This window comes from Oryza sativa, chromosome 6, assembly GCF_034140825.1.
Source record: "Oryza sativa Japonica Group chromosome 6, ASM3414082v1".
NCBI lineage: Eukaryota > Viridiplantae > Streptophyta > Magnoliopsida > Poales > Poaceae > Oryza > Oryza sativa.
In genome coordinates, this window is record NC_089040.1 from 11,216,420 (window position 1) to 11,235,501 (window position 19,082).

Genomic DNA, 19,082 nt, shown 5'->3' on the forward strand with positions numbered 1-19,082 from the left:
CAATATTAATGTATTATCATGCGTGGTCACTTTTCCATACCCACTCAAATTAATCATGTAAACAGTAAGCCGCCTTAATTTATATAATTTGTAAAAGAAGGTTCAAATTTTAGAGGATTCCAATTCCGTAGGAAAAATGGCTAGAAAAACCTTTAAAACCAAGAAATCAAGAATTAAATCCTACCATTCCCTTTAAAATTTATCCACAATCCTATAGACTACATAAATTTTAGAGGAAATTTAGGAAGACCTCCAAACCTATTGAAAAGTATCTCTTGTGTCTTTTTATTTCATTCAATTCCTGTGTTTTTTCTCCTGCGGTCTACTTAAATGGTCAATTTTGTAACAATTTTTAAATTTTTCAATCATTTGTTTTATGCTTATATTCCTATTAAAACTAGGCGCCACTACTATCTTCACCTCCTACTCCTCACCGTGAATGGAGAGGTGATGGTGGTCGCCGCTGGCGTCACTTGCTGCTCCGCCTCCATGTTCTTCATGGGCACCGGCTGCTGTCCTTGTCACTTGCTGCTTTGTCGTCCCTGACGCTGTCCTCACCACGTCATCCCTCTCTGGCATTGACCTCTCTCGCTCCCGGGCTTCGGCGCCGCTCGCTTCGCTAGAGCTCTTTGGTCGGCCTCCTTGCAGTTAACCCCTCGATGGGGAGAAGAAGGAAAAAGACGAAAGGGATGGAAAATGTGATGACAATGGTACGGTTTTAATTTTGTAAAATATCAGTGATACCCAACCGATATCGTGAATAGTAGTGGTAGTTTTTCTAAATCGATAAACTTGCAATGGCATGGATCAAATTAACCCATAAATTAAACACATCCATGCATCCAAAGACTAGCAGCAGCACGATGCAGATTGTTTTCGACAAAGTTCGTTAGGGGCCAGCTTTCTTAGCAAAGCTCCAGAAAGTTGGTGCAACTGATATGAATTGTATATGCTGGAAGTCTGGAATCATGTTAGTGTGGTACAATAGTGGCATACCATCTCTAAAATAAGGAGGATAAAGATTAGATGTTGTTTAGTCCTTAAGTAAAAAATTCTCAGAAGATTATGTTCATCCTAGCTAGTAGGAGTACATTATTTTTGTTTGGGAGGATGTGCATCGCACCTGGCAATCATGCCGTACAATTTCCATTTCCAATGCACCAGACCATGTGTAAACATTTCTTTAAAAAAGAAATTATATTGATGGTTTTGTTTTTCTGGAAATATTGATTGTTGAAAGTGTTTAATTTGGAGCATGCTCTCGTTTGAATTGCGGCTGACAATGTCAAATTTCAAACTTAACTAGTATAAAAATTATTTTAGCTTATTTTCTTCTTCTTCTTTTCTTTGCTTAGTGTAGAAATTTGCAGCTCTTCATCCTAGATCACAGACCAGTACCGTAGTATTTATAGGCAACAATCGGTCAAAATAGTGGATTGAGATCCTCCACAGGCCATATAGCAAAGTGCTGCTCACTGTCATGTGAGCCTGAGAGCAAGAGCAAGTGGGACCTACATATGAGAAGTAGTATTACACATGCATTGTCTGACCATAGTATATGTGATGTGAAATTAGCAGACTGAATCTTATGTCAATATTATTTTTAAATATATAGATATCTTTGTTTATAAATCGCTGCCTACAAAATGCATCCCATTGAGGCTTGCATAAAAAATGCATGTTGTATTGTGGCATACGTAGTTTAATACATAAAAATGCATGCTCTCTGAATTTAAAATACCATCTTTTACAAAAGCACTAGTGTTGTGGTGGTGACTTACGCACACACAAGTATATAGGTTTTGAACACGAGTTTAGTGAGACCGATCAAGGATGTATTATTGTTTTCGTCTTTTTAAGCATGTGTTAGTGAACGTATTTACAGTGTGCGAGTGTGGTATTATGTGTGTAGTGGTGTTTGTGTGTTCCACGTGTAAACGGAAAAAAAAGGCTTCTCAAGTATTTTTCTCCCCAAAATCAATTGAAGACTTCGTAGATGCGTCCAGCTGTATATTGGCAAAATAATGCAACTGTAAACCGGACCCATATGCATGACAGCATTTGCCGGTCTCGGACAGATAGGGAAGAAAGAAACGTGCATATGCGTGACAGTGATTTGCCATCCTCTCCTTAATGAGACTAAAAACATATAATTGACAAGGAGTGTTTAATTAGCAGAGTTGGAACTGCCCTCTAGCTATAAGATCCGATTCCACGTGACTCTCGTTGATCACCCGTTGATGCATAGTCTAAATCTTAATTAGTGACACTTTAATTAGTTTTGTCAACTAGACAGTTTATTAATCAGCAGATTTAATGCATATATAGCCTCGTTGATCAACTGCGCCCACCCTTTCCACCGCCCATCACCGATCTGCTGTTTTTCAGGTTAAATTCCTCTAAACCCGATCCCCTCTTTTCTCTCCCCAACACCACCCTTCTCCCTAATCACTACCCCCATCCCTAAAACCCTACCTTAATCCTAACCCGTGTGTTTGTTGTGACACGGTTGAAAACCCATTCGTGAGATGCCTAGTTTGAGAGCGTTTGCGAACTAGTCTTCCCGAGAAATGAATGTGGTGTCTTCTGGGTTGCATATGCTAATATACTTAAATATTAGATTCTAACCCTTTTTGACAACAAATAAAATTATAACAAGTGCGAGATAGGTCTCTATAAAATATACTGGATTTAATTTTAGGGTGTTACTCTATTTATCAAAAATTATAGTAATTTCTAGCATTTAAAATTTGTCTCAAAATATAACAATCTCTGGAAAATTATGACATATATGTTTTAATATCGTTGGAATCACTTAGACATCTCAATTTTATTTATTTTAGTTTCCTTGAAAAACTCCATAAATATTTGGGAATTGGAATGAAGGGAATAAACCATAAAAAAAATTTAAACTTTAAAAGCTAATTCTAGAGTTGGTTTTAAAAGTTTTTTATTTATTATTTTTTTATTAACTTTTAAATTACGAACAGTATTTTTTTTCATTATTTTTACTCTTATGGTTTATAATCAGTTTAAGCAAAACCTCCTAGCCTATTCATCAACAGTCCACCTCGTATCCTCCTGCCCAAACAGACACAGCTGTCAGAGCAACGCTCCCCATTGCCGACGACGAGAAAGGGAGTTGCCACGTGTCACCATCCCCTTGGGGCCCCATACGTCAGCCTCGGAGCGCGTACCCGGTTAGCCACCGTTAAGGCGTTAACCCGTCTCCTTCCCCTCCCTTTCCAAAACGCGACATCTTAATCCTAATTAATCCCCCGCTTAATTTAATTAATCTTTCCTTAATCTCTCCCATCATGGTTACCCCACCCGCGCTAATCACCCCCCAAATCCCCTCCTCCCTCCCATTCCATTTCCACCACCACCCGGAGGCGGAGCTTGCCCTCCGCGGCGGCGGCGGCGAAGTCGGCGGCGCAGGCATTCCGGCGCCGGTGACATGGCGCTCGTGGCTAAGGGTGAGCCCAACGGAGGCGCGTGCAAGGACGGGGAGGTGATGGACCTCCCCTGGTCGGAGATGTTCCGCTCCGCGTCGCTGCGGCTGCCGAAGCAGGAGGAGCCGACGACGACGAAGAAGCCGCAGGGGAAGGGGAAGGCGTCGGCGGCGGAGGAGGATATCGGGGGCTTGTCGCTGGAGCCCGACGCGCGGCTGGCGCTGTACATCGCGATGGCGCACGCGGGGCTCGCCACGGCGCTGCTCGTGGTGTACGGGCTGTACAGGCTGCTCGCCGACTTCCTCCGCCCGCTGCAGTGGGCGCTGCTCTGCTCCATCCCGCTCAGGGAGACGCAGCGCGCGCTCGTCGCCTTCTGGGAGCCCCCGCTCCGCGGGGGGCTCGGCGCCGCCGTGCTCGCGCTCCCGCTCGCCGCGGTGCGCTCGTGCGGCGCCACGCTCGCCGACGCGCGCGCCGCGCTCCTGCGGCGCCCGCTCCCGCCGTCGCCGTCGTTCCCGCGCCTCCTCCGCTGGCTCGCCTCCTCCTTCCTCTTCCTCCTCCTGCTCGACCGCCTCGGCACCGCCACCGCGCTGGTCCTCCTCGCCCTCTCCCTCGCCTTCTTCGCCGCATCCCCCAAGCCCTCCTCCTTCCTATCCCGCGCCGCCTCCTCCCGAATCGCCGGACGAACACCCTCCTCCCGCTGCCTCTTCCTTACCGGCGGCATCCTCCGCCACCTCAAGACGCTCGTCGCCGTCGGCCTCATGCTCGGGATGATACTCGGGTTCCTATCCGGCAGCGTCTTCTTCTCCTACAAGATTGGGCTCGAGGGCAAGGACGCTGTCATGTCCCTCAAGTCCCATGTCGAGAATGGCAACTACTCTGAAAAGATTGGCCTCAAGAAGTGGCTTGACGACAATGACATCCCCGGCTTGGTTGATCAGTATTCCGCGAAGCTCTACGATACCGTGTGGGAGCAGATAGATCAGTTAGCAGTGCAGTACAACCTTACCGATTTCACTAGCGGATTCCGGCATTTCTTGATCAGCCAATCAGTTGACCCATCTGGTGCAAAGGGCAAGGAGCTCATCACATCCGGACCACACCCGTACTCGATGAAGCTACAGGTTATTGCGAAGCATGTGAAGAACAGGGAGTGGATGGACATTTACAGGGAGCTGGACTCATTCTTTAGGGAGCTGTTAATCACAAGGGAGGATTTGGTGGTGAAGGCCAAGGGATTGGCATTGCAGGGGGCTGAGATCGCAAAAAGTCTGCTGTCTAGCAGCACATCGGTGCTCGGTGGTAGTGCCAATCTGATGTTATCCATTACTCTCCACATTGTCTCTGGTGCAGCTGAGGTGCTCAATTTTGTGTCACAGTTGATGGTTTTCTTGTGGGTGCTGTACTACCTCATCACTGTAGAGGGAGGTGGGGCTACAGAGCAGGTCATTGATCTTTTGCCATTGTCAAAACAAGTAAAGGATCGATGCGTCGAGGTCATCGACCATGCCATTAGTAGTGTCTTGTTAGCCACTGCCAAGATTGCCATTTTCCAGGGATGCCTGACATGGCTGTTGTTCAAGCTCTTCAAGGTGCATTTTGTGTACACATCAACTGTGTTTGCAATCATCAGTGCACTTCTGCCAATACTCCCACCATGGTTGTCCTCGATATTTGCCGCAGGACAGCTGCTCATGGAAGGGAGATATGTGCTCGCTATTGTGGTGACAGTGGTTCATCTCATAATCATGGATTATGGAACTACAGTCATTCAGGAGGATATACCCGGGTACAATGGATATCTCACTGGCCTTAGCATAATTGGTGGCATGGCATTGTTCCCCAATGCTCTGGAGGTACTGACTTTTTATACCAAATCTATTCACTTTTGTTGTGTTAAATGTTTTTCACCATTTTCGTTCAGACAACATTTAGGTGCTTTGAAGATGAACTTTTGTTAGTTCAATTGTATGATTTTACATATGGTGTGGATAATCAGAAGACATAATCTAGAATAAATGCTTTACGTTTTGCATTTGATACTAAAGAATCTCCTACTGTGGGCACCAAAAGCATATCTATTTTACCTATATCCCCTATTCATACATGCTGCTTTTTTCTTGCTCCAAAAATCTATACCTTTTCAACCCTATTTATGGGTGTAACTCCAATCATTTTTGTACTCCAAAAAAAAAAGTTATACTCTATCTGGCCTTCATGCCTATGATGTTATACATTTTAAGGCCCTGTTGAGGAGGGTTTTGGCTGATCAGCCACGTATCTTATCAGTGAAGTTCTGTAATTAACGCACGATTAATTAAGTAATAACTATTACAAGCTTGAAATATGGATTTGTTTGATTTTTTAAAAGTAACTTCTATATCGGAAGTCTTTTAAATAATCTAGTAGCTAAAATCTGAAAAGATTGCGTTTCTTCTAGGCTACAAAAAATGGACACTAATGTATTATGTTGAATGATTTTCTGTATAGTCTGTGTGTGTTGTACACTTGTACTCTGTACAACATCTGTTTGTTTACTGTCCAGAAAATTCTTATGGAATCATTCTAGTCCTTGGAACATGGAGCACACCAATGTACTAGAGTGCCATTCCACCGAGCATCTGAGAATTGATATTTTCTTTACTCACATTGGGCTGACCATCTGATGTAACTCTGCAGGGTGCAATATTAGGTCCCCTTATAATGACAGTGGTGATGGCATTGAAGAACCTGTACACAGAGTTTGTGCTTGCTGATTCAGAGGAGACCAGCAGCTAGCATGAGATGGAAAACAACTTGTCCTGAGGGAATACATGTAGGATTTTTACTCTGTTTCCATGATGGCTTTGCCCTTGTACCATAGTTGAGTTTGCATTGCACCAGTTGTGATACTTATCCTGGTTGTAATTTTCCCTCTCTGTAGTGCTACAATGCTACTTAATCTGCATTTGATCTTTCCATAGTTTTGGTTTTGTTATCTGTGGAAAATCCCCTCTAGTTGATTGGAACCAAAATGTACAGTATTAGTAAGATTGGTGCTATGGTCAATGAAATGAATAAACTGCATATTAGCATTGTTGATATGTTGATGTTGTTATGTTATCTAGTTCTGATGCGCCTTATTACCTGCATCCAACTTCTGTAATTTTTAGTACAAATAATGAAATTAGTCTTGAGGAATCACTCTCTTTTCTTTCACTGTTGTTTTCGATTCGCGCTGTGCTTGCTGAAAGGTTCCAATATGGCAATATCAAGCAGTCTGGAAGAATTCATAGAGTCAAACCTGGACATCTTCACAAAAGACTCCTGTTCCTTGCACTTGTGCTGCAAAAGGTAACTGTCCAGACTTCAGATAGCTAATCACCTCTGTTTCTGCTCCTACTCTAGGTTTGTGCTTTTTTTTTTTACTTCGCTTCTTAATGTGACACTTGAGTTTGCGGGTGAACGATTACCCTGAATTGTTCCTTGGGGCAAATACTGGAGTAATATGTCATCTGCCGTGTTAGCTTGCGCTCAAAAAAGCTTTGCAGCTTTACTTTTGATCTAAACATGGCTTCAGTTGATATGGAGTAACCTAACCTCCTTTTCGGTTTTTGCAAGAATTTCTGCAACTTCCAGGAAAAATTGAAACTGGAACCAGTACACTCCTTAGTTTTGAAATTTTTTCCAACACTTCCTTTACGGGGAAAAATCACGTCATAATCTTATGTGTATATCTATCAAGTTGCTAAACCTTATCTGCATCTGGAGAGTTGATTGTTTAACAGCCCTTGTGGCTAGCACACCTGTAAAACCTGTACTTCTTCTAGAGGTCATATTGGTTGTTCCAAGGAATACTCCATCTTTTAGCACAGTTCATCTAGAGAGAAGCTATTAATTATTGTCATATTCTTCGAACTGTCCGTGTGCTGTGTCCATTGACGTTGACACAAATGCTCCCTGTCAAACTTTCTTAGCTGAAAATTATTTGCTGTCAAGCTGCCTCTTCTTTACCCAGTCCAGTCATGACCACACAGCTGCAACCGACAAAGTACTTCTTGGGAGATTTTTTTTTATTTAAAAAAGACACTACTCATTCTGCTAATTTGGAATTTAGTTTTGTCCTGTGGAATTATGATTATAGCTTGCCTCTAGCTTGGATAATCATCGTGTCGATGTGTCACGCTTTTTTATGACAGCTTCCAGCTTTCTCGTGCTGCATACTGTTGGGTGCATTTGGCACTTGATTACCTGTTTAATCTAATAGGATTATTAATTATTTTTTAAAAGCTTGATTTCACATGAACTTTATAGAGAAGAATATAATGATTAGTCCCAGAAGAACCCACAGTGACATGAAGGCATTCAAGAAGGAAGAGCTGCTGTCAGTGCTGTACCTTAATATGGACCCAACTTATTAGTCAACATATCTGAAGATGGGCATAATTAGTCAAAGTGATCTTATCCCTGTTAAAAAAAAGGACAAAAAACAGTAATCCCATTTTTTTAAAAAAAAAGTCAACATGGCACTCCAATCCTACTGGCTACTGCTCCTGATAATTGAAGCATGCTCAAGAACTGGTCATTGTCTAGAACACATTGATTTCATATAAAATAATTATGTTTTCCACAGGAAAGAGGGATTTTTCCTGCGTTCTAGACAGGGATTAACAAGTGCACAATTTCTTTTGTCCTAAAAAGAAAATCTTTTGACAACTCGTAATTTGGCCTGATTGAAACCCAATAACTTCACTTGAAACACTTCAATTCCCATATAACACCCTCATTTGAGTGCCACGTGTTTTTTTAGATCCGGTAGAATTGATACACGTGGAATTCCTGTGTTCAAATGAAGTCCCGAATTTTTTTTCCTGCCTTTGAATAGGACCTTATTCGACTAGTAAGGCTTTGTTCGATACTACATTTTCTCAACTTTTATTCTCTCATTTTTCTTGTGCACGCTTCTCAAACTGCTAAACGATGTATTTTTTTAAAAAAAACTATAGGAAAGTTGTTTTTAAAAAAATCTATAGGGAATTCTTTATTTTTTTCAAGTTTTCTTTTCTATAGGTAATACTTAATTAATCATACGCTAATGGGTCATTTCATTTCGCGTGCAGGGATAAACAGATCCCAGCATACTCATCTAAACACAAATCTCTTTTGAAACACATAATATTTTTCACAAATTTCTATAAAATTTTGAAAGATTCTTATGAATATCTAATAAAATCTAAATGATTCATAAAAAAACCCAATAGTATTTTTTTCATGTCTTGCACTCTTCCTCCCTTTGGCCGGCGCTTTTCATTGTCTGCTGCTTGTTGTCTTGCTAGCCACAGCCGAAATTTAAATTTTAAAACATAATTGTATATTTAATTTAAGATTTTTTTTCATCGTAGTTAAATTTTCAACGATGACTTTTAGATAGCTAAGAATATGTGTATAAAAAGGTGTCTAAACTATTATTTTTTAGTTCATTTCTCCACGTCTTATCAGCCTTACGTGTCCATCGTTTCGCTTATTAGCAATAAAAAATAATTTATAAGTAAAAATATTATAGACATGTCGTTAACTATTCAAAAGAAAATGCTATAAGATAAGCCACAGTAAAAAAACCACAAAATTAAATATTAAATATTAAATTATAAATTCAAGCATAAGTGAAATGATAGAGTTGTTAAGCTAACTCGGACAAATTTTCATATAAAGCACAGAAAATGAGGTATTACCTAGTACAGTATGTAAGGTGAAAAAAAAGAGAGGCTTAGAGGGGTAGAGATGTCCGTGTACGGGATTGAATACAGGAACTCATAGTTAAAACTACACACCTTTATTAATGTACTATGTACTATCAAGTGTATCTCATATAAGATAAGGTGAGAATTGTGATGTTAGACTCTATTTCGGTAATGATTTGAGAGTAGAAAGTTTCGGAAAATGTCAAAACTCAATAAAATTGAACCGTGTTTAGTTTGTTACCCTTAAAATATTGAAATTTGAAAAGGTTAGAAATGATAACAAACTGAACCAGCCATTCGTGCTTGCCAGGTAAAGTGAGGTAGAGTTTTTTTTTTTCTCGGTGGTAGTGGAGAGGTTGTAGTCATAGAGGAACAAAAGTGTAATTTTTTTTTAAAAAAAAGTCGAAATAGTAAAACTGTACCAGTGCTAAAAGCAAACGCTAACGGGCAGCGGAGCGGTTTTGAAAGTCAGCAGAGGAGAGAAGACCCACACACACACACCGTACGCCTCGCGTTGTGTTGACTGTTGTGTTGAGTCCTCAAAACATTTTCATTCTCATTTTTTCATTTTCATTTTTCAGTTCTTCACCTCCTCTCCTCTTCCTCTTCGCCGGCGGCTCAAATCAAAGTCTTCCGTGCCCGAAGCCGACCACCGCCCATCCGTTGCTTCCACACAAAACCTCACCCAGGCTCCCCCCCTCCAATCGCTCTCTGATTCTGATTGGCCTCCGCAAACGCCCGCCCTGCCTGCTGCTGATGTTTGTTTTTTTCTCCTGATTTTCTTTTTTCTCATTGATTGGGGGTTGGTTTCTAGTTTATGCCCTCGTTTCTTGCCATTTCCCGCTGAGTTCGTGGCGCCTTTAATCTCGATGGATTGACTGATTGATTGATTGATTGATTGATTGGAGGCGGTGCGAGCGGGAAAGAGTGGATTGTTTCCTGGACAAGAGCAAGCGGGAAAGTTCGTTCTTGATTTCTCCGAGTTCAACGACCACTTCCATGTTTCCAACCTGAACCACAAGCTGCAGTTAAAAAAGATAGGATAGGAGGAGCAATCTCCGGTTTCTTGATTTTTTTTTTTTTTGAACCGCGCCCAAATCGTGATTCTTGGAAGAAGAGGGGAAGGAGGGAAATGAGGCTGCTGGTGCAGGTGAGCGAGGCACGCAACCTGCCGGCGATCGACGGTGGCGGCGGGCTGAGCGACCCGTACGCGAAGCTGCAGCTGGGGAGGCAGCGTGGCAAGACCAGGGTGGCCAAGAGGACGCTGAGCCCGACCTGGGACGAGGAGTTCGCGTTCCGGGTGGTGGACCTCAAGGACGAGCTCGTGGTGGTGGTCGTCGACGAGGACAGGTACTTCTCCGACGACTTCCTCGGCCAGGTCAGGGTGCCCCTCTCCGCCGTGCTCGACGCCGACAACCGCTCGCTCGGGACGCAGTGGTACCAGCTGCTGCCCAAGAGCAAGAAGTCCAAGATCAAGGATTACGGTAAATTCATGGCACCCCCCCCCCCCCCTAATGTTATCTTGAGTTCTTGAATTTGCCCTTGTTTCAAGATATGAAAAGGTATTATGCTGCTGTTTTGCAAATTCATCCAGCTTGTGCTGTTTTGGATGGTTTGCCTCGTGATGGTAATGTGTTGCTTTTACCTTTGAAGTGGAGCTTTGTTACTCCCTCCGTTTCGCTTTGACTGTTTTCATAGTTAAACTTTGTTTAGTTTGAATTTTCGATCAAGTTTATAGAAAAACTTGCCAACATCTAAAATACCAAATTAGTTTCATTAAATCTAACATTGAATATAATTTGATAATATGTTTGTTTTTTTTTGTTGAAAAATACTACTATGTTTGACTATGAAATAAAGTCGAAGCGACTTGTAATATAAAACGGAGGGAGTACTTATAGAGTGTTGGATGAGTAGCTGTACTAGTTTCTCACTTTCTTTTTCCTTATTGTTCTTTTTTCTTGGCAATAGTCTCCTACCATGTCTTTATTTACTATTCCATCTTCTCAAATAGATGATGTTTAATGTGTGCAATCAAACATCGAAATCTTAAACCACTCATATAGGCAAAGATGTTAAGATTTGGTATTCAAAAAGAAGCCATTAGTATATTTGGTACGAAAACACTTTCATGTAGGTATGTTTCCAATAATTTTATACGCATTGGAAACCATTGAAATAATTAATAGCATTATTGACAAACAAGAAATTAAGCCATCTACACAATTCCGTTTTTATTGGAGTTATGGTTGTGATGTACTAGTATGGATATGTTTTCGCCTGGATGATATACTAGCACTATTGTTTGCTGTTCAAGCTTTTCTATTTGTTTTTATTCATCCAAGTCTCCAGTCCTTCTCTTTCCATAACAAAGCCCACTTTTGTTTGCCTATATCCAATTTTATTTATGCATGCAAGTAATTTATATACTGATAACAGGCAACAACTTCTGTAGGAGAAATTCGTCTTACAATATCTCTCTCTCTAAATTACCCTGAAGAGACAACGACACTTGCACATTGCGTTTCAGATGACCTCGCGTCATATTCTGACAAATCAACTGAATTACAGAAAGGATCTTCTTTGCCAAATATTCCTATAGAAATACCCACGTCAGTATCAGGGGGTGATGAAACAGAAATCATCAAGGAGGATAGATCAAATGGTGTCCCATCATTTGTCAATCGTCTGTATCAATTTTTCTCAGCGAAACCAAAAGATGCAGAAGCTTCAGCTTCAGCTCCACCTCTCACTACGGGCGATGGTAATTCAGATATTCTTGAAGAAACACCATCAACTAGTTCAGAACTTCCTGATAACCAGGATTATGAAACTGGTGTAACTATGTCCTTTGATGAACAACTAAAAGCCTTTGGATCTTGCCATGAAGGGAATGAAATACCTGAAAACTTGTCAGGTGGAGTTCTTATTGATCAAGTTTATGCTGTTGCACCCAGTGACTTGAATGGACTTCTTTTCTCACCAAGTTCAGATTTCTTGCAATCACTAGCGGAGATGCAAGGAACTACTGGTCTTGAAATCCAACAATGGAGACTTGAAAATGATGGTGAGGTCTTGAAGAGGGTAGTAAGCTACACAAAAGCTCCTACTGCACTAGTCAAGGCTGTGAAAGCAACAGAGGATGTGTCATATCTGAAGGCAGATGGAGATATATATGCAACTTTAGCTGATGTTAGTACTCCAGATGTTCCATTTGGGAATTCTTTTAGGGTGGAGGTTTTAACATGCATAATGCCAGGGCCTGAACTACCTGATAATGAAAAATCCTCACGTCTTGTAGTCTCCTGGCGCTTGAATTTTATCCAGAGTACAATGATGAAGGGCATGATAGAAAATGGGGCTAAACAAGGGTTGAAGGATAACTACATTCAGTTCTCTGAACTCCTGGCTCGAAATATCAGGCCAGTTGATTCAAAAGATGCAGCAGCTACTGATAAAGTTTTGTCTTCAGTACAACCAGAGCAAGAATCTGATTGGAAACTAGCATTCCGTATATTTGGAAATTTTACTGTTGTATCCTCACTGGTTGCATTCATTTATGTTTTTTCACACATCATCCTTGCAAGCCCCAGTATAATTCAAGGTCTTGAGTTTCCTGGCCTGGACCTACCAGATTCTGTTGGTGAAGTCGTGGTTTGTGGAGTTCTTGTTCTGCAAGGACAGCGTGTCCTAAATATGATTGCACGATTCATCCAGGCTAAGAGGCAGAGAGGTAGTGTCCATTTCTCCTTTTGCTGCTGCTGTTATTTTTCCTTGGTGGAAATTGAAAATGAAAGTTCAGTAGATAATCCTACAGTACATGGCACTCAACGGCACATGTTACATGTACTTAGTGTTCTATACAGGTGCTTGTATAATCTTTCCCTGATATGGAAAAATGTTACTGTTGCCTTTTGTTTTCCTCAACAAAATCTTCGCTTATTAATTATTATTGTGGAGTCTGGACATACTGTTACTTTCTGTTTTCTTTAGAAAAACCTTCTATTCTTGTTCTGGACATATATACTCCCGTGATTTATGCACATATGAACTAAACTTTGCTTACATGGTATTTGGGAGTATATAGGAAGTGATCATGGAGTCAAAGCACAAGGGAATGGTTGGTTGCTGACTGTCGCTCTGATTGATGGTACCAATTTAGCAGCAACCAAATCATCTGGTTACTCTGATCCATATGTTGTATTTACCTGCAATGGAAAGACGAAGACTAGTTCAATTAAATTTCACACTCTGGAACCTCGGTGGAATGGTAAAAGTTTGGCTTATTATCTTATGTTATAATTGCTGCTATATAAAATTACAATTCATAATTTTGCAACATATCTTCTCAAAATTTGCAGAAATTTTTGAATTTGATGCCATGGAAGATCCTCCATCCGTTATGAAAATAAATGTCTACGATTTTGATGGACCATTTGATGAAGTTGAGTCTCTTGGTCATGCTGAAGTAAATTTCTTGAAATCTAATCTATCCGAGCTTTCCGACATTTGGATTCCTCTCAAGGGTAAGCTGGCTCAAGCATGTCAGTCAAAATTGCATTTGAGAATTATCTTGAATAATTCAAGGGGTACTGAAGTCATGAAGGACTACCTAGACAAAATGGAGAAAGAGGTTGGCAAAAAGGTAATGCACTTATCTTCTCTATTTTTGAGTGAGGTGAAGTGTCATCCTATCTTGGCCTGCCTCTTTTCTTATGCAAATTTACCATGCAGATTGCTGTAAGGTCTCCACACACAAACTCAGCATTCCAGAAGATCTTTTCTTTGCCACCAGAAGAATTTCTAATCAATGATTTTACCTGTCATCTAAAGCGCAAAATGCTCACACAGGTAAACTGTCTTTTAATTATGACACAGAGAGCTAACAAAGGTGTCCAACACTCTTGTATTGGTTTATCCTTATTTAGTTTTCTTCTTTATTGTGGGGATGGCTTCATTTGTTTCATAAAATTTCACTGTCCTTTGCTGACAGCTGAAAAAGTGAAGTCAGTACTCCCTCCGTCCCACAAAAAACCAACCTAGGTATGGATGGGACATCACCTAGGACTATGAATATTTTGTCCTAGGTGGTGTCCCATCCCCACCTAGATAGGTTTTTTGTGGGACGGAGAGAGTATCGTAAAACCAAACAATCAGCTGTTGGTACTTTTTCAATAATAAATATAAAAGTCTACAGAAGGTAGTCACACTTTTCACCCACTATTCGGTACTAAGTTGTAAAAAGGAATGCATTAAAAATAATTCAGCTTCTGCATCCCTTTTAAATTTAAATAATTCAACTTGTACCCCTATTTAAACAATATATTCAATTTAATCCATCTCCCATTACTGTTTCAGCCTAATGATGATAGGTCACCAAAGTGTACAGTAGCCTTTCTGTTACGAGACTGGTGTATTTTGTCACATAGCCATATTACTGCACAACCAAGTTAGACATTAAGATCTTTTTTTTTGTCTGTGAACTTGCATGGTAGCTGACGCTTGTGTCTGTTGCAGGGCCGCCTGTTTTTATCTCCAAGAATTATTGGGTTCTACACTAATCTTTTTGGCCACAAAACAAAATTCTTCTTTCTTTGGGAAGATATCGAGGACATCCAAGTGATGCCTGCAACACTATATTCAATGGGAAGTCCATCTCTGCTTATTATTCTTCACAAGGGCAGAGGAATGGATGCAAGGCATGGAGCAAAGCAACTTGATAATGAAGGCCGACTCAAGTTTCATTTCCAGTCTTTTGTATCGTTCAATGTGGCACATAAGTAAGTTCTGCTTCTTGGGTGACGAACATGAACTTGTCTTGTCAAGCACGTCTGTTCATTACATGAAAAACTTCTTGCAATGAGGCCCGATTTTTTATCTATTTACTCACCTATTAAGTACTATTTTTGGTAACTTGTTTTTCAAATTTCCCTTTGCACGGTTTACAGAACAATAATGGCGCTCTGGAAGGCAAGGTCCTTGACCCCTGAACAAAAAGTACAGCTGGTAGAAGAAGAATCAGAAATGAAAGACCTCCAGAATAATGAAAGTGATTCTTTCTTAGGAATAGAGGATGCAAAAATGTCAGAAGTATTTTCATCTACAAAACCTTTTGATGTAAGATTCTTATTCCATCCTGAGAATTATCTGCAATCAATCTCTATGCTGCAAAAAGAATGAAAAAGAAAAACATAAGTTTACATTGTAGCCAACTTGTATGTTTCATTAGGTATCAACACTCATGAGCATATTTGAGGGTGGTCCTTTGGAGCATCAAGTGATGGAGAAAATTGGCTGTATGGAGTACTCAGTTTCACCATGGGAGTCCGTCAGAGCTGATGCTTACCAGAGGCAAATTCATTACAAGTTCGACAAGAGATTGGCACGCCATGAAGGGGAAGTAATGAGCACCCAACAGAAATCCCCTTTGCCTGATAAAAATGGATGGCTTGTTGAAGAAGTGATGACGCTTGAAGGTATTCCAGTTGGTGAATACTTCAACGTAAGTGACAATTTCATGGCTTATACTATTTCTTTTATTATGTACATTTCAATCCTATGCCCTTAATTTAGTATTGTAGTCATGTAAACAAGAGAGTTGTGTGTCTCCTAGAGATCTGTTTGGGTCTCAGAATTATGAAAACGAGGTTACATAAAAATAGGATTTAGTCCGTACTAAATAAACTTCCAATATGGGTGTCAGTAACTAAAACCAAATTTTGATTAAACTAGTGAGCAGAACAAGACAAGTTCCCTCTTTTGTTGGGTAAATATATAGTGGAAACCACTAATCCACTATCCACGTGGTAACCATGGAAACCAGATAAAAAAAATATTTAAAAAAATAAAAAGAATATATATCACATAGCTAAGATGATTTCAGACAACCATGCAAAATTTCAAGAAAAAATCCGTCTTTGTTTGTGAGTAGTGAAGAAAAAGACAACCAGGAATAGCATTTCTTCTTCGCCATTTGTTAACTTCCTATCTCAAACTAAGTCGAGTTTGCTCTTGAAATTTTATATGGCTGTCTAATACCATCTTCTCTATATTTTGTTTTTTTAGATTTTACATAAAATAATACTGATAGTTTCCAAGTTTCCACCTAAGGTGTGGTTTCCACAACTGTACATAGTTTCCCCTATTTTGGTTCATCTGACTATCTGAGAAGCTATACTGTCAGCTGAAACCCAGCGCTACGCCAATAACTACTGCAGTATTGACCATTCGTTTGCTCCTTGTTGGTTTTCTGTGGTATCTTCAATTGAACTACTCTCTCCGTTCCATGTTATGAGTCGTTTTGACTTTTTCCTATGTCATTTTTTTTTAAGTTTGACCAAGCTTACATAAAAATATAGCAGCATTCCAGCACAAAACAAATATACTCTAAAAATATATTCAAGGGTGGACTTAATGAAACTAATTTGGTGTTGTATATATTGCTATCCTTTTCGATAAAGTTGATCAAACTTGAAGAAGTTTGACTTACACCCAAAACGTCTTATAATATGAAATGGAGGGAGTACTACAGTAACTGATAAATGTCATCCTGGTTGTGGAGAATTGTTCATTGCCATTTCATAATATCAAAGAACACCTTTATTTACACGTCCAATTACTAATGGTGACTATGGTAAAGAGGTTCATCCAGATTCTGGAAAACCAATACATTACCATATACAGAAGATCTCATTAAACAAATATGCATTTCACCTGAAATTAGAAAAGAAGGCAGTCTCAGATTTATTGAATTGGTCTCTACTTTCAAGTGAAAAATCATCTTTTTGGTCATCTTATTACAACTGAAAGTGTTACTTTCCTTCTCACATGACTGAGCAGCACTCCCTCTTAACTTTTTTACAGCTGCATATGCGATACCAATTGGAGCAGATCTCATCCAAGCCCAAGGCATGCAATGTCCAAGTGTCTATTGGGATCGCATGGTTAAAGAGCTGCAAGAACAGAAAGAAGATTGCTCAAGAGGTACTATCCAGTGCATCTTCTCGCCTCAAGAAGATGTTTGGCCTACTCGAGAAGGAATTGTTACCAGCCAAGTAGGGGCCCTTTTTCATACCCTGCGTTTTCTGGTGCACCCATGTATAGCCCGAAATCGTCGTCTGGTGTCTCTTGGTTTTGACAACATCTTGTTCCTGATGCTGAGCAAGAATCAGTACATAATGCGAAAGGTTCTAACTTCGCAGGCAAGGCAGTGTACCATACCCTGATGAACATCTCCCCATGCAAGATTCAGACTGGAGAACTGACAGCAGAGCTAGGAAGTTGTTCTAGTCATGAAAACGTTACTGTTCAAATGCAGTTCTTGAACAAGAGGTTTGGTATCTTGCCTATACTCTTCAAGATAGATCATTCGAAACTTTGGTCTGTCATTGTAGTTATCAGTTGTCAGTCCCTTTAGCAACAGAAAACAATGCAGCTTCCGTAGCCATTCTTTTTTTAGATTTTTACTCCAGCAAAGATTACATGATCTGTTGTTACGGACAAAAGAAATGGGAAAATTTACCAGAAAAACTGAGCCACTGTTTAACCAATGGACCAAGCCATTCTTTTTTTATGCTACACTGATTGATCTGATTGGTTTCATGGTTAAGTCTGGTACACCACTGGTACCCATGTATACATGGGTTGATCCATTCACTTGAATTTTGGTTGTTGCCGCTCGCGTTCAGGGGATTCAAAATCTTGCACTGTTGTAAGTATGGAGAACATTGCACTTAGACCCTGGAGAGTATGTATATTTATATTCTATTACTATTTGGAATTTTGGATTATCTTAGCAAGGAAATCAAAGGTGGTGCTGTCAGTTGGATGGCTCCCTGAGTTATAAGCATAGACCCTGTTGGGCCGGAGATTCTGAAGTTTATTGTAAGATAAAAGGAAACTTTATTGATTTTAGAAAATTACACCAAGATGATATAATAACTCTAATGATGATTAAAAAGACAAAAGAAAAAATACAACATGACAACAAATATCAAATCGCCGCAAACCCAAACCACAACCACGAGTGATCCTCAATCTCAAACTCCATCAAAGCAATACTTAAACTGTGGAAGAGGCTCTCCTAAAACAACGCCTCTAGAAAGGCAACGACGTTTTTACGCACCATCGTTACCCTCAACAAGGAAGCAAAACACCATTGTCAGGTTCTTCCATCTAAGGCCAGACCTATGGCTGCCAAATGGGATTCTTTTACCCACTTATCTTACTTCTAGTTTATTTTTTCTTTCAAATTTTGTACTATATCATATGAAAAATAAACTAGTGAATTTTTATGCGGGTAGTGGAATTAGATGGTCGCGAGTCAGCCAACAAATCACCATGCCGTCTTCCCAGCCGCCGAACGACCCAAGCGCTACGTCTAACCATCTACCTGTCGAACGCAGCTCATCGAAAAGTCCGGACCACCCCATCCGGAGTGTTCGATTCCACCGACCAAGAATGCCGATTGCCTCCAGCTTCAATCAACCCCAAGCGTGCGGCCGCACGTCTCCCTGGGTGAGAGTAGCTCAATGGAAAATCTAGGCTACCCGCCCGAAGTGTCCAACCTACCGATTGGATCACCAATCGCTTCTACCACCATCAACCCCGGCACCACATCTGGTCTTCTCCCTATTGATTGCAGCCATTGAACGGTTTCAACCACTGCCTGAAGTGTCTGATTCCACCGATAAAATTCCGTTGATTGCTGTCGTGCTCCACCTTGCGTCCATGTCCATCCCTGGACATCCTGTGTAGTCGTCGCGGCGTGGAGCTGTTCGCTGGTACTTTACAAGTAACTAGCAAGAATCACGCACTAAGTTGCGTGCCTGGGTATGAATGTTTCAAGCTGTGTTATTAAGATCAAAACAACACAGTATCTATAATTGTAACTTTTAAGAATTATATATAAACA

At 40.5% G+C, this 19,082-nt stretch overlaps 2 protein-coding genes across 2 annotated transcripts; both read left to right on the forward strand.

The window, feature by feature from the left end:
- Positions 1–3,367: 3,367 nt before the first annotated feature.
- Positions 3,368–6,532, forward strand: LOC4340809 (uncharacterized). The gene is made up of 2 exons (XM_015787579.3): positions 3,368–5,305; positions 6,129–6,532. The coding sequence occupies exons 1-2, from the start codon at positions 3,458–3,460 to the stop codon at positions 6,225–6,227; spliced, it is 1,947 nt and encodes a 648-aa protein (XP_015643065.1). The 5' UTR covers positions 3,368–3,457; the 3' UTR covers positions 6,228–6,532.
- Positions 6,533–9,741: 3,209 nt separating this feature from the next.
- Positions 9,742–17,718, forward strand: LOC4340810 (C2 and GRAM domain-containing protein At1g03370). The gene is made up of 9 exons (XM_066311425.1): positions 9,742–10,653; positions 11,625–12,902; positions 13,257–13,439; positions 13,531–13,814; positions 13,904–14,020; positions 14,687–14,949; positions 15,118–15,286; positions 15,399–15,671; positions 17,033–17,718. The coding sequence occupies exons 1-9, from the start codon at positions 10,302–10,304 to the stop codon at positions 17,225–17,227; spliced, it is 3,114 nt and encodes a 1,037-aa protein (XP_066167522.1). The 5' UTR covers positions 9,742–10,301; the 3' UTR covers positions 17,228–17,718.
- The last annotated feature ends 1,364 nt before the right edge of the window (positions 17,719–19,082 follow it).

Coding starts and splice junctions, on each gene's coding strand:
- LOC4340810 (XM_066311425.1), top strand. CDS start 10,302: ATGAGGCTGCTGGTGCAGGTGAGCGAGGCACGCAACCTGCCGGCGATC. Junction 14,021..14,686: donor AGCGCAAAATGCTCACACAG/GTAAACTGTCTT, acceptor TGTCTGTTGCAG/GGCCGCCTGTTTTTATCTCC. Junction 14,950..15,117: donor TCGTTCAATGTGGCACATAA/GTAAGTTCTGCT, acceptor CACGGTTTACAG/AACAATAATGGCGCTCTGGA.
- LOC4340809 (XM_015787579.3), top strand. CDS start 3,458: ATGGCGCTCGTGGCTAAGGGTGAGCCCAACGGAGGCGCGTGCAAGGAC. Junction 5,306..6,128: donor TGTTCCCCAATGCTCTGGAG/GTACTGACTTTT, acceptor GTAACTCTGCAG/GGTGCAATATTAGGTCCCCT.